Source organism: Bacillus rossius (genome assembly GCF_032445375.1).
Source record: "Bacillus rossius redtenbacheri isolate Brsri chromosome 9 unlocalized genomic scaffold, Brsri_v3 Brsri_v3_scf9_2, whole genome shotgun sequence".
Classification (NCBI taxonomy): Eukaryota; Metazoa; Arthropoda; class Insecta; order Phasmatodea; family Bacillidae; genus Bacillus; species Bacillus rossius.
Genome location: NW_026962013.1, coordinates 18,358,426 through 18,385,855, shown reverse-complemented (window position 1 = coordinate 18,385,855; position 27,430 = coordinate 18,358,426). Strand labels below are relative to the sequence as shown.

Sequence of the window (27,430 nt, the reverse complement as noted above, 5' to 3'; positions counted from 1 at the left end):
ACGAATTTGCAATGAAGCTTCTCACCTCTTGGTCTCCCTTTAGTAAACACACCTTCAAAAAAAAAAAATAGAGGCGGAAAAAGGGAGGTTGTGGGTGGCCGGTTCTCCTGAAATCGTCACACGTTGGTACCGTGTGTATTAAACAGATGCATTGTTAGTACTGCCTTTGAATATATATATACTGTATAGAAGTCGCGAGTGGATATGATTTACTCTACGTTTTTCAGGAGCGTATGATAAGCAGCTTGGGAACTTCACCGCTGCAGGGCGCTGCCGTAACGCCCTGTATCGTCTTAGGTTGTTATTTACACGTTAGAGCGCAGCACTGTCGCCCGCTGTCATTCCCCGCACCCCCCACATACATCATTCACTGCAGCTCAAGGTCGTTCAACGGGATTGGGAAGGGGTGTTTGAAGAGTTCGACACTTGTCCGCTAGGGACCACCACAAGTCGATGCCCTAGAGATGGCGGCGATTGCGGCGGTGAATTAACCAACTACCTCAAAACCCGTATTAGAAATTTTAACCTGGGCTGGCGACTTCTATACAGTATATATATATATATATATATATATATTCAAAGGTACTGCGCATGCCGTCTGCCATCTATCGGAATGACGTGAGAACTGTGGGTAGGGGCGCACCTGCAGCATCTTCTGTATCTTGGGGATGCGGATGGAGCCGCCGACCAGCACCACGTCGTGGATGGCCGCCTTGTCCAGCTTGGCGTCGGCGAGCGCGCGCTCCACCGGCTGCAGCGTGGAGCGGAACAGGTCCATGCACAGCTCCTCGAAGCGCGCGCGCGAGATCTTGGCGTAGAAGTCGACCCCCTCGTGCAGCGCGTCGATCTCCAGGCTGGCCTCAGTGCTGGACGACAGGGTGCGCTTGGCGCGCTCGCAGGCCGTGCGCAGGCGCCGCACCTGCAACCCCCCAACACACCCTCCCCGTCAGAACGATCGCAGCTTTACAAACAAAACCACGTAGCTTAAGCTGGGTTTACGATTGATTTCCTTAAGAATTATAACTTAACATCGAGCACACGATTAAGTCAAAAACTACATTTTCCAAGTTTATGATTGACATGGAAGTCGTTAATTCCAACCAATCACAGCACAAAAACACATGGTCGGCCACTGTTCGAAATTGAGAAGCAGGTTGGAAATATGTTATTGAAAAATGGGATATAAAATTTTTTCGAAATGGATAATGATTACAAATTACAAATATACGAATTCTAACCAAAAATACTGCCTCGCTCGGTACAATACCAAGACATAAACTTCCGGCTGAAAGGTTCCGGTTTGTTGTGATTGGTCGCTTCCATTAAGTCTTAACGAAAAAATATAAAATATAACCATTTCTGTTAAGTCTTAAGTCATCATATGGTTCGCACACGACCCGTAAAAATTCACACACGACAATCATAAACCATTCCACTAGTTTACATAGAGTCATATGGTAAGTACACGACTAAGTCTTAATTCTTAATTCTAAATTTTTAATCGTAAACCCACCTTTAGAAGCACACAACGCCGAACCACACAACTTACAAATGTCGAGGCTTAGAAAATCATTATTTTTAATCATCACAACGCTGATACTAAACCACATAACGTAGAATCACCATAACTTCGAACAGGCATAAATTAGAAAATTCTGTGTGTTTTTATAAGTAATGGCAGTTTTTTTTTCTTTTTTTTTTTTTCAGTAATGGACAAGCGTCTTTAGTTCCACTCCGCAGCTCGGGCAAACAAATTTGGATGCCTGCAGTGGGCCAATACACGTTACCAACCTAAATACGCCATATTTGGTTTCAACATTTTTCACGTCGTAAAAACTTTTTTTTTATTTTTACTATTGACTACGGGATTTTATTGTAAATTTATTTATTCCGGTAGCTCGCTTGTATTTGTTGATGCTTCGCAACTTTCCTCGCCAGATAGTTACGAATCTTTTTTTTTTTTTTTTTTTTTTTAGTTGTGAGAGGACACGTAAGTGATCACAATGTTGAACGTTTGCGTGACTTCGTACCGTTACTAGATTATACTCAGTAAATTTATGTTAAGGTATTTAAAAAAACATAAAATGAGTAGTTCCATAAGTGTAAGAAGTGTAACTAAAGAATTTAGTAGATTTGTACATACCAAGTAATATTTAGAATGTTACAGAGATGACACTTATTGCTAACTAAAGCTGCAAAATGTTTGACTCAAATTTTGTGTTGGCTCCAAAAAGTATAAAATAAAAGGAGAATAAAAAATAATTATAAAATATTCCCTTATATTATGATTTGACTCATTATAAATAGCAATTTTTCAACGGAGATCTTTATTACTAAGTTTGAACACTATATAATTACTATAAATACAGTATGTAAAATAATATGTGGGTCCAACACGTCATGTTGACATTTTAGTTTTTTTCACCATTAATTGTATTTAAGGGCTATTAATAAAATATCAACTCAATCCATCCCTTGCATCTGTTTTTATGCCACAAATATTTTCAACAGATATTTACTTAGTGTAATATAATGTGTAAAAAAGGCGCGCTATCTTTGTAATGAACTTCACTTGCACGACTTTTTACAATCATGATATTACACCAAGTAAATATAGTTTTGAAAATATTTGTGGCTAAACGACACATGCAAAGAAGGTTTAAGTTAAAATTTTAGAAATAGCCCTTAAAATAAAGAAATAATGAAAAAAAGTCAAAATGGCGTGAGATAACGAGCATACATGTGATGTGATAAACATGAACTTTAAATTTTACATATAATGTACACGTATACAAAACATATTAAGTCTGAGTTTATGAGCCGTGTAAGAACCGTGAAGGGGGGGGGGGGTTGATAATCACAAATTCTACACCGGGCCTGCTCAAATGATAGTATAGTAAGGTTCGGTATCACACGCAATGTTATTTTAAATGCTATTTATAAAATTCCTACATTATACCTCCCTTGCATTTGTTGTTCTGCCACAATTATTTCCAAGATATATCCTCTAACTGTAATGCAATGGAAGTAAAAGATCGCGCAAATGTTCGTAATTATCACCACTTGTGCGGCTTTTTACATCCATGATATGTGCGCACCAAGCAACGAAATTTCCACATGATGAAAAAAAAAGCTACATACAAATACAAATTATATATGTGTTTTTAATTCTTATAATTTAGTGATTGATATTGAGTACTGGTCCATATTGTTAAAAAAAATTATTTATTGGGAATATTATCAATAGATATTGTGTTTATAAATTTTTCAAGTATATTTTTTATAAGTGAGGTTATGTTTAGTATTTTTAATTTAATTTCATAATAAATTATTACATTATTATTTAATAAAAATGTAAAATTAATATATTAGAATTAACATTAAGATTATTTATTTTCATTATTTATCTTGATTATTTTACTAAATTAAGTAATTTTATAAACGTGAGAACTGACTATTTACTTCAGATTTTTAATTTGATTCAATTTATACTCTAGCAACCGTAGGTATTCATAATATCACTACAGTCCTTTTATTATTTTATATCTATTAATTATTTGCATGCAAAAAATTAAAGTTATTATTTTTTTATTACGCCAAGTAAGAATAGCCTCTAATGCCCATTGTTTTAAAAATTAAATTAGTACTTCGTAGGGTTGAAACGTGACCTAGGTGGTTGCCACTTGTTGTGGTTGTGGCGCTGGGAGGAGGGGAGGGGAGAGGAGAGGAGAGGAGTGGAGGGGAGTGGAGGGATGGGGAGGGGAGGACAAGGGGGGCTCACCGCCCGGGTGTTGCCGCGCAGGTCCTTCTTGAACTTGCGCTGGAACTCGTCGCAGAAGTGCGACACCAGGCGGTTGTCGAAGTCCTCGCCGCCGAGGTGCGTGTCGCCCGCCGTCGACTTCACCTCGAACAGCGAGCCCTCGTCGATGGTGAGCACGGACACGTCGAAGGTGCCGCCGCCCAGGTCGAAGATGAGCACGTTGCGCTCGCCCTTGAGGTTCTTGTCGAGGCCGTAGGCGAGCGCGGCGGCCGTCGGCTCGTTGATGATGCGCAGCACGTTCAGGCCGGCGATGGCTCCCGCGTCTTTGGTGGCCTGCCGCTGCGAGTCGTTGAAGTAGGCCGGCACGGTGATGACGGCGTCCGACACCTTGCCTGCGAGGAGGTGTGTCCGCCATGTCTCGCTACCTGTCGGCTCGGCTCATCACTACTAGCTTTGAATATATATACTGTATAGAAGTCGCCAGACCAGGTTAAAATTTCTAATACGGTTTGAGGTAGTTGGTTAATTCACCGCCGCAATCGCCACCATCTCTAGGGCATCGACTTGTGGTGGTCCCTAGCGGACAAGAGTGGAACTCTTAAAACGCCCCTTCCCCCTCCTGTTGAACGACCTTGAGCTGCAGTGAATGATTAGTGGGGGGTGCGGGGAATGACAGCGGACTACAGTGCTGCGCTCTAACGTGTAAATAACAACTAAGACGATACAGGGCGTTACGGCAGCGCACTGCAGCGGTGAAGTTCCCAAGCTGCTCATCATACGCTCCTGAAAAACGTAGAGTAAATCCTATCCACTCGCGACTTATATACAGTATATATATTCAAAGCTACATCGGGGTGGATGGTTCATTAGTAGGTACCTGAAAAAATTCGCTGTTTCGATGACATTCAGGATAGTGTACACAGTCCTCTGTACACTCGGGCAAATAACGCCAGTTCGTTGGCTGCTGACTTGTGAGTCGTCTCTCAACTGGTGTTTGCCCGAGATTCGTCACTTCTTTGGTCGAGGGTTTCTCATTGGCCTAGAGTCGCCCAGACGAACAGTGACCCAATAGCGAGAGAAGCTTAAAAGGTATACGTATATGAATTTCAGACTACCGCTAAATGAATCTGCGAATTTTTCCGGTCTCTATTCATTAGGGACAATATGGGCGCCCGACACCTTGCCTGCGTGGGGGCGCGGAAGACAACCATAATGTCAGTATTCCGCCTGGCCTCTTAGAAAAAGGCGAAAAAGTACCATAACGGAAATCTGCCATACGTTCAAAGGACGAGACGGAATTCTGCCATATTTTCGTATGCACTCTATGGAAAGAGTACAGCGGAATTGTCCTCGAAGTAGTGTATAGAATACTCGTTAAGGAAGCGCTGTCAACCCTCTAGCTGTTTCTCAGGTTAACTTTAAAGATTACAGATGACGCTTTCTGACTGTGATAGTTGCAATAATAAATCATTTCCAGATCGAGGACGAGAAGAAAGAAATGTTTCCAAAAATGTAGGTACACACACAGATCCGATTACAAATGGAATATCATTTATTAAATATTAAAGAGTAGTTGAGATACTTAACGGAACACCTAATAGGTATCACATGAAATTGAAATTGCATATATATATATATATATATATATATATATATATAGGTATATATACACACACACACATAATACGGTGTGTGTTAAAGACGATCTTCCTGATTGAAAACTACGTGGTTTTTCAGAAGTAATATTTTTAAGAATAAATTTCATGTGCCTATAAATATTTTTTTCGTCAAAATTCAATAGTTTGTGACTAAAATTTAACTGTCAATAATACTTCAAGAAAATATATACCGGTAAATGGTTTAACATCGGTATTCACACTAATTCAAATATTTTATGTACAAAAGCAAAAAAAATTATTTATAATATATTGGAATGATAATGCTACAGTTACTAAAAACTAAAACGTTACAAAGCTAAAAAATATATATTTTTTGCAAAACTCCGTTCCTCCGGAGAAACCCCCTGAATGGCCACCGCATGGGGAGACCAAGAAAAGAAACGGGCTCCCCATTTGGAAGCCACCTGGAAAGTTTTCTTCTGTTCCACCCACCGTTTCTTTGGTAGCCTGACTTGTTACAAGGGATTGTATTCCTACCAGAGAAAATGTCACCATTTTGTCTGGGCAATCCGCCTTGGAGGAGCCGGGGCGCGAACCCGGGTCCTACAAGTCACAAGGCAGGCGCTCTACCCCAGAACCAGAGTGGTAGAGCGGATACTTAAAGTCTTCTTAATACTGACATTATGTTATTCCACGATTTTACCATTTTTTAGTTGATTTTCTGGAAACAAACTTACAGTCCCGCTGTACAATAATTATATAGAACTATAGACAAGTAAAAAAATGTGAAAAGAACTTGCACTGTCGATGGTAAAGTTATTTTCTAAATAAATGTTAGATATTAAAAGAGTGCGTTTAATTAAAATACGCGTGTGCTTACAAGCATGAAGTTATTGTATAACATTTTATTTATTTGGTTTTAAAGCCACAGAAACGTTTACCTTGTTATTTCACTTTTGTCTTTTTGTTTTGTTTTGTTTTATCGTGTTTAATATGCGCAGTTAATACTGGAAAGCTATTCAAACAACTTTTAAATATTGGAGGAACTGGCGCAACACAAAACATAAATGATAACACTATTTTGTAGTGATACCGTTATTTTCCTGTAAATGTACAAATTATCCAATATCTAAGTTTATGTAAATATTTCTGTTCCATTTACAACGAAAATTTACAGTGCACAACCAAACAGAATAATCCAACGATGAAACTTAACATATAAAAATTGAAAAAAAAAAAACGCATATACAGAGACGACAGAGGAGACTAACGCCGTAAGTTACAGTTGAGCGACAAAACAGATATTTTGAAAACCACAAAGATGGTAGCACAGAATAACACAGTATTTTTTCCCAAGACAACAGTTGTGAGGTTTCTCATGACATATAGTTTAATGACATACAGTGTATGTCCTAAACTATTCCTGAATTAATTTACCTATTTATAAAATGTTGTTTGTTAGTTGAAATTTTATTCAATGTTATTTTATACACTGTTTTTGAAATTCACTTAGATACTGACTTTCTTTAAACAGATTTGTATTTTGATTTCTTTTATGTATATATTTGTAGGGTATCCAGATTTGTTTAGACAAAAATGGCAGGAGTTTCAAAAGCACTTCAGGGATCGTCAAATAGCCTAAAAATGTATTTTCAAGCATTATTTTTGTAAAAGAGTTTCCGGAGGAGTGACTGGCGTCTGTCCTCCCATTCCACAAATACTGTTGACATCCATGGTGAATGTGTAAACTAAATCACATGTAGTTACACGCACTACTACACGATATATTCAAAAGACGTGAATTAAAATTTTCGTGACTGTAATTTTTCAAGACATGTGATGAAAGCCTACATAGAGTACTATAGTCTGAAACTATGTGTTTGTAATGTTATGCAATGATCGTACACTCGCGCCTTTAGCATGAGACATCACTAAAAGGCAATCTGAAGATGAGAAAAGATACATTATCGAAGTTTATAGACCGAGTCGATAGACACTAGATTAGTATCCCAGTGTACACTGGTTCAAATACCGGCTGGCCATTGTCATATCGTTTTGACGTTTAGTGTCTTAAAAATCACAGCGAAACATATGGGTAACAGAACAGGAAAACGTCTGCATCATATTTCTTTAACATTTTCCTAACTATATAGACTTCAGCCTGAGACGCATTTAAGACCTCCCAAATAGATACACTTAGTTTTAATTTAGGTTAGGAAAAAAATTCTGTTCAGTGTAGCTCACGACTCAGACGTGATAGCGCGGTAATTCGTGTGTTTGTGTATAGAGAACCGACGACACTGGGCAATAGATTGTACGTTCACTAAAAAACATTAATTTTGATATTATGCCTTTGAAATCTCATTTATCATATCACAGGCCAATGTTAAACATTTTCGTCGAAAATTAATTTAAATGAACAGAAAGCTACCATTTTGTGTCTGTTTTTAATTAAAATATTTAGTACATAGACAATGTCTCGTTTTTATTATTTTAATTTTAAACCATTGCACTAAAAGCGACTCGTTGACACAGAAGTTTCACGTGAAACCAACGGCCGTGAGTCTCGATACAGCCCCACCGATTTTTTTTTCTAGAAAATTGGTAGGATGGTTCCTTTCTGTAGGTCATAGCTAATTCCTTTCATATTGTCGCTCTACTGTGGCGTAGTGTTTTGTCGTCTGCATTTAACTCGCTATTAATATGTTTACGGACAAGCAAGCATTTCAGAATAAGAAGAAAAATAATATCGGAAACAGGCTATTCTCCTGGTAAACAAATATAAAATTGATTTCAAGGCTTTCATAAATTAATATTCTGAAATGATTTCGTTGTCATTGACGCAGTTAAAATATATGCCTAATGTCACAACTACTTAGTCAATAAAACTTAAACAGCAAACATGAATGTTTTTCTGTACATCTATATGTTAAAATACTTTTCTAATGGTTTTCACATCACATGCTAAAAACATAATGCTGGAATCACAATACCCTGTAACAGCCCCGAGATGACAAAAACATCACAGCCATTAAGAAGTAAGGTCGTATTGAAGTCAGCCCACGAAAAGTGAACCTCAACAGCCCATCAGAAACATAATGTGGGTATTATTAAATATGTAGTAACGTAAACATTTTTTTTTGTGAAATAATTTATGCTTAAGTTTAGTTTATCGTTCTTTTGATAGACATGACATACAATAAACTCAATTGAATTGCCACCTCATTACTACAGATGACTATACATCTGATGATAATCTGTCGTGGCATTTCAAACATATGATATAAATCATGCAATATTTTACTTACTTAACCGTCGGTTGTCAGGTAATTGTGATTTCCGGTCACTAGATTGCATTTCATTTCAACTAGTGAACTGAAGTTAAAACATTAATTAGAATCACAAGACTTTGTATACTACTTATTTATGTAAATTATTTCTAAGATAATAGACATAATTTTAATCATGTCGTTCAAGTATTAGGACTGTATGGTCGCGTTTTAACTAATGATTGTTTTACACTATGGCACTTTTCCGTCGCCCCCAGCGAAATTGTTCGATTATGGTAGTCTTGCAGTATGGCAGTCTTCCAGTGTGGTAGTCTTCCGTCGACCACCGTCAAAACAGGAGGAAATGTGCCATAATGGAAAACTACCATATTTTTATTTTTACAGATCGTGGTTATAAGTATACAGTGCTGCTTCCTGTAACCCATTTTTTGAAATATTTGTTTCTAATAGTGCGCGATCTGTTGAGTTAATTTATGACTGGAACTACAGAAAGTCACCGTCAGAAGCGCTATCTGTAACATTTTAAGTTATCCTAAGAAACAACTAGGGGGTAACAGTACTACCTAGCGATGTATTCTTCACACTACTTCGAGAGAAAAGCAGCTGTACTCATTCCATGGAGTGTATAAGAAAATATGGCAGAATTCCGCCTCGTCCTTTAAAATTATGGCAGTTTTCAGTCATGGTACCTACTTTTCCGCCTTTTTGGGAAGAGGCCAGGTGGAATACTGTCATTATGGTAGTTTTCCAGTATGGTAGTCTTCCGTCGCCCCCATTCTATTACGGGCCCTGGACCCAGGATCAGACTCGGGCCCCCTATTTTACAGTCGCGTGCTACATTATAATTGCGTGGTTATTTATTATCCATACTTTTTTTTAGAATGTAATTTAACCTGAAAATACAATTATTATGGTAACTATTTTGTAAGTTTAAAGTAAACTTTATTTATAACATTTTTTTTTTTCATAACAATGACCACAGGGAGCATGCGTTGGAGTTGCGTCAACTCTCCTCCTCTACCGGTTACCTCCACCACGTTCCTAACTATTCCTCTCATTGTATCAGAATTATCTTAACGCTCAAAAAACGTAGCCCCCTCAGCAAAGAATTGCGTAGTGCTGGGCCCAGGCCCTGAACCCATGGGTCCACCCAGGGCCGGTGCAAGGTAAATTGGCGCCTTAGGCGAAAAACCTTAATGCCCCCGCCCCCCCCCCCACCTCCAAAATACATTACGTAAGCCTAAGATTTTGTCAACAATCAAATGTAAGCAGGCTTGTGTTTTTTTTTACTTTCTTACTTATTACTATTACAAATCATAAACAGGTCACCGTGGACTTTAAATAATTACTTATACCAATATAAACATTCCAAACGGTTACAAAAATCCATTTTCATCTAGTTTCAGTAATCGTTAAACATATTATATGAGCTGTTATGCGTCGTGCTGCGCCGCCCCCAGCTACTTGGCGCCCTGGGCGGTTGCCTAGTTCGCCTGTGTGGACGCGCCGGCCCTGGGTCCACCCAGCCCCACCCTTGTGGGGGGGGGGGGGGGCATGCCGTCCCACTCGCGGAAGCACTCCCATCAACGAGAGCTGAGACGAGCGTGGACGGGCTCACCTCCGAGGTAGGTCTCGGCGATCTCGCGCATCTTGGCGAGCACCATGGAGCTGACCTCCTCGGGCGCGAACTCCTTCGCCTCGCCCTTGTACTCGACGCGGATCTTGGGCTTGCCGCCGTCGTCCACCACGGCGAAGGGCCAGTGCTTCATGTCCGCCTGGATCTTGGGGTCGTCGAACCGGCGGCCGATCAGGCGCTTCGCGTCGAACACCGTGTTCTTGGGGTTCATCGCCACCTGCGGGGGAGCACACATAACTTAGAAAGTCACAAATTAGACCTGTCATAACTTAGAAAACTTGGAAATATTCACGTAACTTAGAAACACACAACTTAGAACGATCATAACTTAGAACGATCATAACTTAGAAACACACAACACAGAACCACACAACTTAGAAACGTCATAACGTAGAAAGTCATAACTTAGAACTACCACAACTTAGAAACACACAACTTAGAACTGCCATAACTTAGAAACACGCAACGCAGAACCACACAACTTAGAAACGTTATAACGTAGAAAGTCACAACTTAGAACTGCCATACCTTAGAAAATTCTAAGATATGTGTTTCTAAGTTGTGTGTTTCTAAGTTATGACAGCATCCCGCCACCTGCGAGGAGCAGAAGGTCGCGCTCTCTTACCCGGGCCGACAGGCTACCCACAGAACCAATCACAGTCGTCACCAACCCTGCAACCAGGCCCCGACTTACAAACAGGCCGATCGGGCATTTGAAGTGCGAAAAGAATAGGACAAAAGAATTGAGGGACGGAATTCTTTTTTTTTTTTTTTTTTTAACTTACAGTAATTATTTGATTTTCAAAAATACGTGTAATATAAGGGTGTGCGTCCCATTTCAGGTCAATATTTTATATTTACAGTAATTACAGATAAACTTGTAGACTTTTTCAATTGTTTAAGTTTCACGAAATGAAAAATATATACAGCGCATACTTTTTGCATAATTAGCTGCCAAAGTTACATTTTTAATGTTTTTGGGTTGTACAAATAAGGAGAATTTAATTTATTGCAGAACTGAAACTTTTTAGGTTTAACTGCAATGCCACTGGCTACTTCAAGAAATGGTTTGAAATTATTTCAGACAACATTAATTAATTTTACCTGGCATTACAAAATTCTCAAATTTGGTACGATTTTGACAGCCAAGAAACATGAAATGAGTTTTTGTGATAGAAATGTTAACCATATCACGAAGTAGCCAGTGACATTGCAATTAAACATAAAAAGTTTCAGTTCTGCAATAAATTAAATTCTCCCTATTTGTACAACCCAAAAACGTTAAAAATGTAACATGCGCAGCTAATAATGCAAAAAGTATGTGCTGTATATATTTTTCATTTCGTGAAAGTTAAACAATTGAAATAGTCTAAAAGTTTATCAGTGATTAATATAAATATAAAATCATGACCTGAAATGGGACGCACACCCATAAGGTGAAACTACTGCAATGCGCTTAAAAATATTAGGCCTTAAACCAATATATTTGGAAACAGATCTAAAACTCGTTTAACAATATGCAGTCAACTATATCTCGTTTTTTATTACGTTAGTTATAAGCAGCGCATAAAACTGCCGCAACTATTCATTGAATCTAAGGGGGGGAAAAAAAGACATTTCCCCGGGAAAAGAAACCCCTCGTCCACCAAGTGGCGTGTCGCGACGTCACGTGGGCCAGTGGTATTTCGCTGTACGAAGAACGTGTAGGGGGGGGGGGGGGTGGTCCCACTTCCGTGATCCAGCGAGGAACACGAAAAAAACCTGAGGCCGCAAATACATAAAACTGTAATTATTTCTAAGCAAATGGAACAGAAATATTCGGATGAAATTACAGATATTTTTTTTCTTTTTAATGTGCGCATTAACATGGAATCAACAGTATCGTAGTGACACTGGGTTCGAGCACTTACACGGTAATTCATGCCGCGTGTTGTCCCAGTGCCTCCAATAGTTAAAAGTTATTTCTAAACCGTTCCCTGGATAGCTTTCCAGTACCAATTGCGCACATTTATAAGCATTATAAATCAAAATAAAGTCCCATTATTCAATTATTTTCCAATGGTTATAAAAATTAATGCTTGAATTAAACATCAATTAAAATATAAAATTATGATCCAATTTCCGTAAGAAATGCTCAGTATTATCTCGAAAAACGTATTTCATATATGTATACAAAAAAAAACATAGCCACGTATTGTACAAAATTACAATATATTTATTGTTTTGTAAAAATTCAAATTTTTTTTTTTTGCTTGTTTCCGGAAGTGGCATCACAAAGGCTGTCCGAACTGGAAGAGAAGTATGCAAGTAAACTAATCTCTGTACTTCTCGTGTGCTTCTAGTTGAAGAAACGTCGTCATTTTGAAAACATTTTGTGGGTTATATTTGATATTACATTTAAGTAATTTAAAGAATCTTAAAATCACATTCAGTTTATAATTTACCGGTATTAAAAATCGAATAAAAATAAATATTTCAACATATTAATAAGGAATTGTCAACAAATACATACATACCGATCGTAACTTCAAAAAAAAAAGATAGAATCATTAAATAAATTGCCGTAAGTTAGTGTGACACTAATGAAGTTTTAAAAATTATTAAATTCGGTAATTTTTTTATATAACTACCATTTTGGTTGGCTAATACTGCTTGAAGAGGGCAACATTGAACCCGTCCAGATTCGCCAAGAATGCCACAAGGATACGAGAAGTATACAGGATCACAAGTAGCCTACACAACTGCCGACTTTAATTCACAGTCGGCCTATGCCATAAAGCATCAGCATTGCAAGAGAAGCAATTACCTTATTCAGGGCGTGTTTGCTTCTGCACAGAATGGCTGTGATTCGCGTCCCCGAAAGAAACCTAACCAATCACGAATCACAGACAAATGCTAGAGTGTTTTAACTTTCATCTAGTCTCGAAATATTTTCGCAAAAAAAATGCATGTTCCTATGCATGAATTATGGCAGGTTTTTTTTTTTTTAAATTTTTAAATTCAGACCGCGGAGTTGCAAGAAAGAGTAGCGAACTTCGGGTATGTTCGGGAATGGTCGAAGGCCAATGGATATTTAGGCTTCCCGTTTAACATGGGTCCGGTCGCCAGGCACGTAACTCGCCAGAAGTGCTCAGATAAATTGCTTAATGAAGCGACCCCTAGCAGCCATTGTTGACTAACTAACAGGGATATCAACATCGCCAGTAGCGGACCCAGGGGCCGAGCGCCCGAACTTGGCATCGAACCCCGAGGCCCCGGAGGATTCCCAGGCCGCTGAATGCGGACCCTAACCTCCTGTTTTGTGCCTGTATAATAATAAGTTTTGACGGGGATTGCGAAATAACCGACTTCGAAAATTCGCTGCGAAGCTTGGTGACTACAAATGTCCTGAGTTAAAGTGCTACCAGCGATGATGTCACTGCCTTTCAACATCCTCGCAGCACACAAGTTAAGCATGTAGCCCCATGTATGGTTAATAACCTGAAGCGCTGTACAATAATTTAACGCCGTACTTCTGTCTCACGGCTCCGGTTGGAGCTACTCAGGACTTCATTTCGTGGGCAGGAAGGGGACAGAACCTCTTTGCCCGCTGTTTTATTTTCAAATTTCCCCACCACCCCCCCCCCCCCTCCGTCGTACGCCCGGTTGAAGCTGTCAGCCTGCACAGAAATGAAAAAAATTCTGTATTTTTACAAGATTCCTGCGGAAACCAGTTTCCAAAATAAAAAATTAGCTTGTAATATTACACTAATACTGTAACTTTGTCCAACACGTGCATGTACGAAATAACGTTTTTCGAGTTATTTACTGAGTACTTCTTACGTATTCTTATTGATGTTTCATGAAAGCTAATTTTTTTTTTTAAATCATGGAAAAGATTATCGAATATTCAACAATTTAACTTTATTTTTTCTGTAGCAAGATTTTTATGTGCGTAGTTAGTACTGGAAAGCTATCCAGGGAACGGTTTACAAGTATGTAACTTCAACTTTTAGAGTAGAGAACCCAGTATTACTGCGCACACTGTTTTGTAGTGATACAGGTTGTTTTCATGTAAATGTACAAATTTAAAAAAGGTGTGTAAATTTACGTGAATATTTCTGATCCATTTGCCAAAAAAAAAAAAAAAAATCAGTGTTTGTTTCGGGAGACCTCGCGCAGACACGCGACGCAGGGCGGGTCACGACCTCTCGGACAGAAGACCGCTCCAGAGTGGTTGTAACCGGGCGACGACGCCGCGGGAGCGGAGTGGTCAGAGGCGCGGGCGCGGCGTGTATAATTAACGACGGTCCTCTGAAAGTGTGCCAGGGAGCCGGCCGACGCGAAGCAGCGCTGCGTGGAGAGGTCTTCGACACCGCCATTCCCCTGCCGTGGCACTTTTCGACCTTACGTTGCAGTGCGCATCTAGGCCAGGGGCGCAACAACAAGGGGGGGGGGGGGAAAGGGTATTTTGCCCCCCTTCCTTCTGAAAGCTTGAAGTGGGGGAAAACGGGGGCAAAGAAAGTGCTGTGTAATCAATTTTTAGTCAATAAAACTGCTTAAATAGCACCATTTTCCACCATGAAATACAAATTATCCCGGGGGAGGACCCACGGACCCCCCGCTTCAATATGGGGGATCGATGATCCTTTATAAAAAGGTATACTGACCCCCCCTCCCCCTCTTTGGAAATTTAGTTGTTGAGCCCCTGATCTAGGCCGGTGTTCCAAGACGTTCGGGCAATGTAGGGATACGACCGTGAAGAAGACCGTATGAAAATACATAAAAAAATCACACAAAATTTCCAGTTCTAACCTGGTGAGGATAAAATAAAAATGGCGACAGATCCTTCCTCCACGGAATGGCCGACGGAAGACTACCATTCTGGAAAACTACCACAATGACAGTATTCCGCCTGGCCTCTTCGAAAAAGGCGGAAAAGTACCATAACGGAAAACTGCCATATTTTAAAGGACGAGGTGTAATTCTGCCATATTGTCTTATACACTCTATCGAAAGAGTACAGCGGCATTTTCCTCGAAGTAGTGTATAGAATACTCGTTAGGTAGCGCTGTCTACCCTCTAGCTGTTTGTTATGGTAACTTTAAAGCTTACAGATAGCCATTTTGACGGTGATAGTTGCAATAACAAATTATTTCCAGATCGCGGACGAGAAGAAAGAAATGTTTGCAAAAGTGTTTTATAGGGAGCAGCAATATAATCTTATTACGACGATTAAAAAAAAAAAGATACGGTAGTTTTCCATGCACGAAGGAGAATTCTGCCAAAATGAATTAGGAATGAAGGAAACGGCCTTACTCGTAAAATCGTAATGTAACCAGCTTCATAGAATTTACGTTTTTGCACACTGGAATAATTGAAGTAATTGTAGAACATTATCTAACGAGTGCAAATCAAACGCAATTATTCAAGGGTTTTCTTATGTACTGTTTTCATTTTTAGGTTTATAGAACACAAAAAACTTAGATATTAATTTTTTTAATGTCCATATTAAATTATTTAAAGTCTACAAAATGTGTTTTTAAGATGCTGAAATGCGAGGGAAATATTTTTGTGGCATTTTCTCTGGTAGGAATACAATCCCTTGTAAGAAGTCTGGTTACCAAAGAAACGGTGGGTGGAACAGAAAAAAACCTTCCAGGTGGCTTCCAAATGGGGAGCCCGTATCTTTTCTTGGGCTCCCCATGCGGTGGCCATTCCGGGGGTTTCTCCGGGGGAACGGAGTTTTGCAAAAATATTTTTTTTTTTTTTTTTTCGGTTTTTTAGTTTTGTAGCGTTTAAGTTTTTAGTAACTGTAGCATTATCATTCCAACATGTTATAAATAATGTTCACATAAATATTTTAAAAAAAAATTTGCTTTTGTACATAAAATATTTGAATTAAGTGTGTATCAGTCAGTGAGTTGTTGTATACAGATGTTGCTTGTTAAACAATTTATCGGTATATATTTTCTTGAATATTATTGACAGTTAAATTTTAGTCACAAACTATTGACCCATTCCTTTGTTATGTAGTTTTATTTCTGAAAAACCACGTAGTTTTCAATCAGGAAGATCGTCTTTAACACACGCAGTAATATGTTTATGTGTGTGTGTGCGCTCGTATGCGCCAGTATAACATCCAATTATAAATAAAATATTCTATATATTTCAACATGAGCACTTTCCAACATAATGTTATTATAAAAAAATATTATTTTTGGTTACATTATGCAATGCGTTTGAATTATCTTACAAATAGACGCTATGCTGTCAAATTTGCAAATGCAATTTCAGTGTATTAGGTGTTCCGCAAAGTAGTTTATCTCGATTACTCTTTAATATTTAATAAATGATATTCCAACTGTAATTGGAATTGATCAAGAAAGGATGCTGAAGGAAAAAAAAAGTCTATTTTTGTGAAAGTATCCAGCAAGATATTTCAGCTGTCCAGATCTGGTTTTTAAGTTAACAAACGTATCTGAATTACGATAGCATTTATTGTATAACAAATTAAACGTAGTGTCCACTTTTAATACATTCGAGTTATAGTGGATGCCAAGTTTGATATTTTTTACCAACATGTAGATAATGCCTACTATTAGTTGCACTTGAAAATCTTAGGTCTTATTCAATTCATAACTTTCTGTGCATCAATACCTGATTGTATACGTTGTTCTTCAAATTGATTAGCTATGAAGTAGAATATTGTGTTGTAATTTGTAATTAAATAATTAATTTTGATTGTAATATATCTGAAAGTATGCAGAAAAAATTCTTTTAATAATATTTTAAAATTCAGTACTTTAAATATGCTACATTCCTATATCATTTTAATTTGCATGTTCTATTTACTAGACGTTCAAACATTGATACACATTTTATTGTATAGCCTACGTTTTATTGCCATTTATTATGCTTCAGGCATGATATCTCGGTTTGGATTAATAATTTAAACTTGCAATTATAGAATTAGTGACACTTAAAACCATTAGTAATCTAGAAACATTCATTGGTAAAAAAACGTAAGCAAAAATGTATTTAAAACTTTTATAATCTACTTTTTTATTTTGTAAATACCATTTTAGTTTCTATTTAAGATGTTTGTGAAAACCAAAGTAACCAATTAGTTAATATGAACTTCATCTATATTTATCTGTGTGGTGTGTTGTGTCGCGTTTTGTCGTTAATATTGATATGTATCATTGTATGTCTTGTTTGAATGTGTATTGGTTGTTATTCTATGTTCTTATATGATACCTATTTTTTAATGTATGTATGCGTCATAAGAAAAAAAAAATTTCAATTTTTCTGACAGCTTTAAAGGAACAGAATAATATTATATTTAAAAAAAAAACTTCTTTTTGAAAGACTGCAAACCTGTGTAAAGCCCACCAACATCGGATTTACTGGCCTATGTCTCTCCTATAGCGCATGTTCTGCTTGACCTGTGCCAACAAACTACACCACACAAAAATATTTCCCTTTAATTTCAGCATCATAAATATACATTTTGTAGACTTAAATTTAATATGTTCATTAAAAACGTTAATAGGCTATCTGAGATTTTTGTGTTATATCACCCTAATAATGATAACATTACATAAGAAAACCCTAGAATATTTGTTTGGATTTGAAGTCATTAAATAATGAGCTATAATTACTTCAATTATTCCAGTGTGCAAAAATGTCAATTATATGGATCTAGTTACATTACGATTTTATGAGTAAGGGTGTTTTCCTCATTCCGTGTTGGCAGAATTCCCCTTCGTCCATTTTTGTCATGGTACTTTTCCGTCGCCTTCGTCCAAACAGAAGGAAAAGTACCATAATAGAAAACTACCATATGTATTTTTTTTTAAATCGTAATAAGAATACAGTGCTGCTCCCTATAATACATTTTTGGAAACATTTCTTTATTCTCGTCCGCGATCTGGAGATGATTTGTTATTGCAACTATCACCGTCAGAAGCGCTATCTGTAAGCTTTAAAGTTAACTTGAGAAAAAGATAGATGGTTGACAGTGCTATCTACCAAGTATTCTATACAATACTTCGAGAGCAATGCCGCTGTACTTTTTCCATGGAGTGTATAAGAAAGTATGGCAGTATTCCGTCTCGTCCTTTGAAATTATGGCAGTATTCCGTTATGGTACTTTTCCTCCTTTTTCGAAGAGGCCAGGCGGAATACTGACATTATGGTAGTCTTCCAGTATGGTAGTCTTTTGCGCCCCCTCCACGGAAGCCACCGACAGACTGACTTCCCACCACTAATGCCAAAGTGTGTGTGTGTGAATATATATATATATATATGGGGCTGGTATGACTTCATGTCCACCATCTTGTTCGCGTCTGTTGGAGGCTGCCATCTTGTTTTCGTCATCTGGAGGCCGCCATCGTGTTTTGATCTGCTAGAGAGCGCTACCACAATGTTAGTTTAATTTTCACCCGCTAGAGTGCAGAATTAGGTTTTTTTTTAATTAATTAAGTCGATTATTTACTCTCCCTACTGGAGCTCGACTCGACAGTTGCTCTCACGACAGCTCGTCTGTTACCGCGTACCTCTGTCCCAACAAACTGCCTCACACTGCTCACTCGACCGCCGCTCACACAGCACTGTTCCGGATGCTTCGTTTCTCGATGCATCAATCTTCGCACAGGAAGCCCGTTGCTCATCGTCCATTTTCGCTCACCAAGGGGTCACACGCCCTCTTCACTTCACTACAGGCCAGACTATCCGTTTATATACCTGTCAAGTCCTGTTCTGGAATGGTCTTGCAACCCTCCGACGTGTCGCGTCATCAGAATCCCCGACTTGACACCGAAGCTCCGAGAACAATGGCGTTCTAGTTACGCCACTTAATGCTGACGAGGCTCTGGGGACGTGCCGAACCCACGAGATATGTACAGAATTCTGCTGGGTTCAATTTCAAAGCGCTGGGGAAGGGTAAAGGGGTAGCGAGGAGCCGTTGCTAATCGGATTAGGCGTGTAGCGGTAATGGAAAGATGGGCGCTATTTGTATCGCGCCCCACCCACATTTTCTCGAATCCTTCCCGCCTTTTTATTTTGTTCTTCTCACGCCGGGTAAGAGTCCATCATACATTTTACCTTCTTTCATTCGTCAGCACGCATTTTCTCCCTCCAGGAATTTAATTTTAAACAATTCTAATTTTTAGGATCTCAGTGTGGAGATTTTTTTATAAATATTAATCAGATTAATTAAATAGATTACGATTAAATAAAACCAATGGTCGTATAAGAGAATAGACGATGGAGGCAGGAGGTTAGCGAGCAGAAAGAAAAAAAAAACGAACTACACACGACGCCGTCCTAATGTGAACTGAGAACACATTAGTGTTCGCCAGGAAAACCGACAGGAGGCGGCTCGACAGGGCGCAGCTTTAGACAGCGCGAACCCGCCATTACGCAGAGCAACCTGCGAACCACGTCACCCTGTTCCCACGCCGCGCCGCAGCGCCTAGATACACGCGAAATATTTAATTTTATTGCTGCTGTTGACGCCGATCACTTTACAGGGCTGGGTCTCCGAACATTTCTCACCAAGCAAAAAAAAAAAAAAAAAAAACTTTTTGACATTCTTCGTCACCCATTGGATTTATGCCTAGCAATTTCCGAAAACTCTATACTTACGTAGTTCGAAAATGTGTCATAAATTTCATTGCGTACATGGCTTGGGTGGTTTTACAAACAGTTCTAAGGTTTAAGATAGAGCAGTGTGAAAATGTCCATATTAGTCATGCTTACTAAAAGCCTAATTTCTTGAAAATAGGCAAATCGTGTTGTCTGAAGATTGATTTTTTTTCACGTGAAAACGGATTGTAAATACGTTATATAGTTTTTTTGCAAATAAGTTTTTTTTAAAACTCTACAGATAAAATTATGGACTTCTGAACTACACTTCTTACAACACAAAAACAAAGCGTTATGACAGTCAGATTTATAAGGAGAAATATCCTCATCATACAAACATCACATGATTATATTTTCAGATCTGTATGACTTACATAGCACGTAAAAGATAAAAACTCAGACGAACTCTACTTGCTGGGAACTGCAAAGTACCATATTGCGTGGCCTGGTTTACATGGGATAGGCAGGAAGAAGGGTAACTACAAGAATAAAAAAAAACGCATCAGGAAGTACAGACAAGAGAGCCAAAAATCTGCCATAGCTTAACATCCAGCCATTTCCAAAGTGAGGAGTTCGACAAATTTGAGACCACAGCCAACATATAGAGATAGAAAAGCCTGTAGAAATATTTCAACAACCATACAACATTAATAAAAAAAGATTGCTATAAACTGAATAAACATGGGCACCACTTATGAAAAACAAAGGAAAAAACCAACAAAACCAGCCAAAATAAAAGACAAAAAAGAAGCTACCATGGTCTTACTCCGAATCATAGAAAAGAGAGGGAGGGAGCTCCGAATGGCCAACAAAAGTCAATGAGAAAACAATGATTGGCATACAACTCATTGTGTTGTATGCCAGTCTTTAATTATCACGGAGATGGTAAATTTCAGGAGAGGCATGTTTTGACGAATTTGAAGTAACGTTTTCACCTCGCCGTCGCCATATTGTAACGCCCAAAACATTGCAGAAACTGTGTTTGACCACGTCTGATGATGTTTACTAAGTATGAACTAGTATATTTGGCGTTAAACACAGTGACTTTCATAAAATACAGCCACTTGTTAAAAAGGATTCTGCGATACAAACACTACCCTTGGGGCGTTTCGGGTGTCTAACCAAAATGGCGCAGCCCACGAGATGAAAAAAAAGGCTTAATCCGGTTACCATGTAATCATGCAGACGTTGCCACCCTCCGCTAATGACCTCCTTATCGAAAACCAGAAAAAAAAAGAAAAGAAAAATACATCAACTGATACTGACAGTTATAATAGTAAATCATGATCAAGGAAGTGACTAGGGGGTGGTCACGTCTACATTATTGCACGGTAACTGGGAGAAACAGGTTTTTTTTCCTTCGGCTTATTATTGCGCTATATTGGCCAGACGCCCAAAAAATTGGCTGAAGTGCAGTGTTTGTAAAAATCGTTTTAAATTACTATTCATGTTGTGAAAGTGTATGTGTTTAACGACGGAGGCTTTAATTCATACTTACGTCATCAAGCACCATGTTTGGGGCGGGACAATTTGTCGATGGCGAGGTAAAAAAAAAAAAAAAAAAAAAAAAAGAAGTGACTGACTACGACACAGCATGCCGTCTCGTGACAGTCCAATAACTCCGTGGAAGTGCCCTGCTCCAGAGAAAACAAAGATCCGTCTACGTGGTCACTAGTCTATGGCGCGCTCCAGCGAGGAAGCAGCGCGACGCCCACGAGGCTGGGCCGACTGCCAGGCGGGCAGCTATTCCTGGTCGCCGCGGACTCCCACGCTGCTGTGCGGCCGTGCGGAGGCGCCCGCCCCGTTCCTCAACACTCACACAATCTAAAACTAGCCTCTAAAAAAAATAACACATTCGTTGCCTTTGAATCCAGAGTTATTGTACGTGTTCATTTTCCAGGCAATTGTACGGGAGAGGGACCGATCACCACCCTTCCGCATAGAACTGTGTAACCGTGGTGGACTGACAATGATCCGCCCGTCTGTCAAATGCTTCCATTTTGAACTGCCAACTTGAATAGTAGTGAACATTTATCTTTTATAGGTTGACGATCAAAGGTAAACACTAATAAATCATTAATCTCATTATTTGTTACGCTCTGATATTTAATAATATATTTTCAGTTTTATATACGTAATTTCTTAATCGTCTTCGCTTCGGGCAATTTATTTTTATTTAACATCAAACTTAAAAATTTGTTGACACGTAAGTTAATAATAACATTTAATGGAAGCAGCAAAACAAATAAAAAACTTTACATGTTTTTTTTTTTTTGAGATAGTAAAGGTTGCCGGCAATTAGCATGTTGCTAACATTTTAGAGGTTATTTCATCCGTCTGTCCGTTGGGAGTTAAAGCTTGGCAAGGTTTAGGCGGAACTGTCCATCTGATTGGCAGTGGATTATGTGATTGACGTACGGACGGGTGGCGGACGGATGAGACAGATCATCGTGAGTCCAGCTTTAATTTAAAAAAAAAAGTCTGGAAAAAATCTTAAACCTACATTTAGAGTGTCGGGTTCTATTTCCGTTTCATCGCACAGCTTTTTGACGCTCGCAGCAACGTATTTATTTATATCGCTATTAAAATGTCGTGGTTCAGGTTGTTAGACAAAATTCACCCTGACGTGAGCTGACGATCTAGTTCAGTCGACCTGCGAGTAGCGCAGTCGATTTCGACATCGACAAGTTAGGACGTTGATGGGTCGATATTGTTTTGAAATTTGGATCAACAAACATTTCAAGGGCGAAATGTAAAAGCGGACATGGTGTTAAAAATAAATATTTACAAGTTCTTTGAATTTATTTTAAACATGCGATGACTTAGAATAAATAAATAATATCCTTGGCATACATTCCAAGACAAAATATAAGTTTAACGCATGCCATATGCTACACCTGCCACAAAAACGTTGAATCGGGGCCTGCCTATTTGTATTTACATTTGAATTCTTACATGACAAAGACCATTTTGAAGTTTCATGTGATGGCGCGGGTTGCATGAACACTGTAAGTCTGAATATTCATCAGAAATTAGAAGATTTCGTCATCAGCGACCCCGTTGCGGATTGCAAGATGTGAAAAACGCCTTGTAATTGTATGATGGCGTGTAATTAAAAAAAAAAATGTTTTTCCTTTGTCCCCGAGACAATGCTGCCGTACTCTTTTGTACGTAACTGCAACTCACGGTATTTTTTCTGGATGTTAGAAAAAGCGTCGGTTTTTTTCTTTACGATTACATTTTTTTTTTGTGTCGGTGAACCATTCGAAAAAAAAAAAAACTTTTATCAGATATCAACCAGACACGCTACTTTATGTCGTATTTAATTATTCTGACGTAAACGTAAACAAACAAATGTGCAAAGGGAGGCCTTTTATCCACCGACAATGGCGCGCAAGGTAGAATGCTCGTTCCACGATATTCAGCTGTTCCTAGCCTCGGACAAGTCAACGTGTATTAAAACGGCTGCCAATCTGGGATTCGGTTTGGAGACGTTATGGACTACGAACCGCGAGCTAGGTGCTGAATCGCTGCTTTATACCCGAACGTCTCCGAATACCAACCTTATTGAATTGGAATTTTGCACTGTGGTTTCGAGGAAAACACACCAGGTCTGACACGTCGGTTATAGACGCATTGACGGCAAAATCTCAAGGCCGACATGTCGAGACACACATGTCGAAGCAGAGACGTGCCAACTAATCTTTGAGAGAGGGTTGTGAAGGTGGGTAGAGGGGGGAATAATTTTTTTTATATATCTAGCGGGGACATATTGCAATTATGTAAAAAAATATTATTATTTGATAATCATGATCAAAAACAGGATCTGTTAACGAAAAAAAAAAACAATTTAGTGCAATGCTTATCTTTTAGAAAAGTTTTCATTTAATATAAATGTGGGGAACGAACGATGATAGGACGGATGGTTGGCTTGGGGGGGGCGGGGGGGGCGGAAGTAGACACACTTTTCTCCCTCATGTTTACCTACTACCCCGCTCAGATAAGCGCAGCCCTGAATGACGAGCGGAAACACCATCTAGTTCCGGGAGTCACACGGTCCTGCGTGCTACGTGTGGCAGGTCGTGGCGACCGTAAAAGGTAAACAGGAGTGTGCTGGGTGCAATGCGGGCGGTCGTACGGGGGAGGGGGGGAACACGCGGGTCTGGAGGCTGCTCGGAGCGGAGTCGAACCTTTGAAGGAGGCAGGCGTGCCGGGCCGATGACTCACTCCCGACACACCGCCAGTAGAGCTGGACGGAGTTCATTGACGTACAGTAACTCCGGACCGGGGACGCACCACAACGCCGAAATACCACAACGCCGAACGTACAAAAAACGCCGAAAACCATAACGCCGAATGCCAAATTGACTACAACGCCGACAGCTAGAAAACTGCTGTGTACCACAACGTCGAATTACCACAACGCCGAAATACATTAACGCCGAAAAATGTCATTGCAGCACTGCCACAAAGGTTAGGTTAGGTAACGTTAGCACACAAATTCATCCAGTTGTTTTTCATTTTGCTCCTGTGGTCCCCCCCCCCCTTTTCCCCCAGCAACATTTTTCGGCGTTACTGTATTTCGGCGTTGTGGTACACAGCAGTTTTCTAGCTGTCGGCGTTGCGGTAAATTTGGCATTCGGCGTTATTATACGTTCGGCGTTATTGTACGTTCGGCGTTGTGGCATTTCGGCGTTGTGGTAACGACCCCTCCGGACCCACCATGAAGCTACGAAATTTATATTTATTAATTATCGTTTTACGTCCCGTCGACAACGAGGCCACTAAGAGACAGACTTAATACAATGCAGTTCAGGGAAATAATTGCGAAAGGAAATCAGCCATCGCCTGTTCGTAGATATGCAGTAAGGAACTATCCCGGCATTTGCTGGGAGTTACTTCGGGAACCCGTGGGAAACTTCAATCAATATCGGTGGAACGCGATTCGAACGCAGGTCCTCTGGACTGAGAGTCCAGTATCTCGCCACTGCGACACTCGCTGTCTGATGAACCGTTGTCTCGATTTCTTACAAAATAAATGTGAGTTTCAGTACTCGCCATATATGTGTAACATCAAACCTCGGTAACGAGCAAATTCGCGTGTTCTCGTGTAGCAAAATACACTTATAATACGAAACTCGAACATGAAATTTAACTTAGAATTATTAAAAATAATGCCGAGCATGATAAATATATGCACATTTGGTTTCCAACTACACTTCTGGACGCGAATCACACATAGTTTCTGCACCCGTCGCTAGAATTCGCTGCCAGAGCGCCTACTTCCACTATCGAATCGCTCGATTTCCGTACAGAAATTTTAATCTTTATAATGAAACGGCTCAGATAAAAGCGAAAAAGACTTGGAAAAAAAATAAACCCTGGCTTTGTACCTGATTTTTTACAACGAATTTAATGAAAATACTGCTCATCTTGTTAAAATCCATTAAACAGTTAATACTGTTGTGAATATAATGTGGGAAGAACTACTGGGTTTGTAAGGGATAGCCCAATTAATTAGTACAGTTTCATTTATTACTGTCTAACACTATAAATTTAATTACTGCACTCAAGATTTCTGTCCACAACAATTAGTCTTACACTGATCATTGAAACATTAAAACTTTCCACTGTAGCTTGGCTCGACAGTGGCTCGCTCTTCTGTCCGCATCTGACCGCTTCCTTCGCACACTCCACGCCGCGCCGCAGCACAGTCCTCGACTATCGCTCGTCGCACCCGATTGGCTCGCTCAGCCTTCTCACAGGTATAGCCTCCCGATAGGTCCGGTTAGCTCAGCAAGGGCCACTTGCCCTCTTTACCCCTCGCTGATCGCACTGGTATCGCCAGTATGACTCCTCTCAGAACTCTCCGAACCCTCGGAACTCCCGCGGAGGCCGGCGTCGTCGCTTATATACCCGCGGCGTCCTTCTCGAAGGGACGAGAGCGGCTGTGACGTGTCGCGTCATCCCGAGCCGACCCGAAGCCCGAAACACCCAGAACAGCGACGCTTATTCACGCCACTTCACGCGAAGGCCTCTGTAAGCCCGGAATTCCCAGGCCGCTAAAGGTGATAATAGCCCGGAGCGGGACGGTTCGCTGGGAGCCTTACGTGGCATGCCTTACGTCAATGGACGGCGCATGACGTCAGTGGCCGTGCGTGGCCGCCAGTCCGCTCCGAACCTGGCGTGCATAGTGGTCTTGTCTCTCCCGTTAATACTATAATGTTTCCCTTTGTTCTACATGAACTTTGTTTCGCGCCATTCGCCACAGATGGCAGCACCATGGTTGTTACACATTTCCGTTCCTTGACTTCCGTCGTATGCCGTGTACCGAGAGCTAAGATATTACACATCAAAAAGCCAAAAAATATAGGTTTTACGATACAGTTTTACGCACACACGATTAATGCTGGGGCCCAAACCACATGGTTAACCGTCTCTGTTCTAATAAATCGAGTCATACCGTAGGACGGTGAAGAAGTGGGGGGGGGGGGGGGGGGGGGCGAGCCCATGACCCTCGCTGATGAGGATAATATAAGTGAATGTAGGATATAACAGTACCGGCATTCGTCTGGAAAGTTAAAAGATGATTCAGGTGTGATCAGTGATGCTGCAGCTTGAGGAAGTAACGGAAATGGGGTGATTTGGGGAATGGTGGTGAGGGGTGGGGGTATGGGGCAGCTACTTTAATGTCGAACGAAACGTCGGTGAAATCTTCCCATTCGACGCGGCTATAGCCCACAAGCCAAGCAACTGTTACTTGTGGGGTAAAAAAAGAAGTCGTGACCGTATCCGACAGTAGTAGAATGCGGAGCGCACAGTGCGCGGGGGTCGAACCCAGGGGCCGCGCGCTCACCTGGCTCTTGGCCGCGTCGCCGATGAGGCGCTCCGTGTCCGTGAAGGCCACGTAGCTGGGCGTGGTGCGGTTGCCCTGGTCGTTGGCGATGATCTCCACCTTGCCGTGCTGCCAGACGCCCACGCACGAGTACGTGGTGCCCAGGTCGATCCCAACCGCCGGCACTTTGCCCATGGTTCGCTGCCTTCTTTTGCCTCGTCTGCGCCGCGACACGGACTGACTGCCGCCGCCCGGCCCGCCGGAGACCGCCTTATATCGCCGCAGCTTCCAAAATTGTCCAGCAGGCGGCGGCGGCGACGGCGGCGCTGCGTCCCGCGCCGTGGTATTTCTGTATGTCACGGGCGTCGGGAGAACTATCCCTTCCCCAGCCACTATCCCTCCCTCTCTCCCGCCCCGTCTCCAGGCCTGTCTCACGCTTAGATTACGGTACAGAGCTGATTGCGCACACTGTTGCCAGATTGATACTGAACCATAGATAATTATAATTAGTTTCAGTATATACTTTTTGTTCTAATTTTACAATTGTTTTTCCAGGGCCATGCAAGTGTATATTGCCACTATTCGTACAGTTTTACACACTCTGAAAGAAAAGAAAAAAATGTTCTAAACACCAATTATTATTTCACAGAAGAAACTATT

At 40.3% G+C, this 27,430-nt stretch overlaps 1 protein-coding gene across 1 annotated transcript in view; it reads right to left on the bottom strand.

Annotated features, from left to right (window-relative positions):
- The window catches only part of LOC134543193 (heat shock protein 70 B2-like), a 39,527-nt gene extending 12,389 nt beyond the window's left edge, over positions 1-27,138 (bottom strand). Inside the window, exons 1-4 of the mRNA XM_063388088.1 lie at positions 26,792-27,138; positions 10,288-10,522; positions 3,782-4,152; positions 644-919 (exon numbers count right to left, since the gene is read on the bottom strand). Of these exons, the coding sequence (XP_063244158.1) occupies positions 644-919; positions 3,782-4,152; positions 10,288-10,522; positions 26,792-26,965 (1,056 nt within the window). The 5' untranslated portion in view covers positions 26,966-27,138. The remainder of the gene's footprint in view (positions 1-643; positions 920-3,781; positions 4,153-10,287; positions 10,523-26,791) is intronic.
- Between the last annotated feature and the right edge of the window lie 292 nt (positions 27,139-27,430).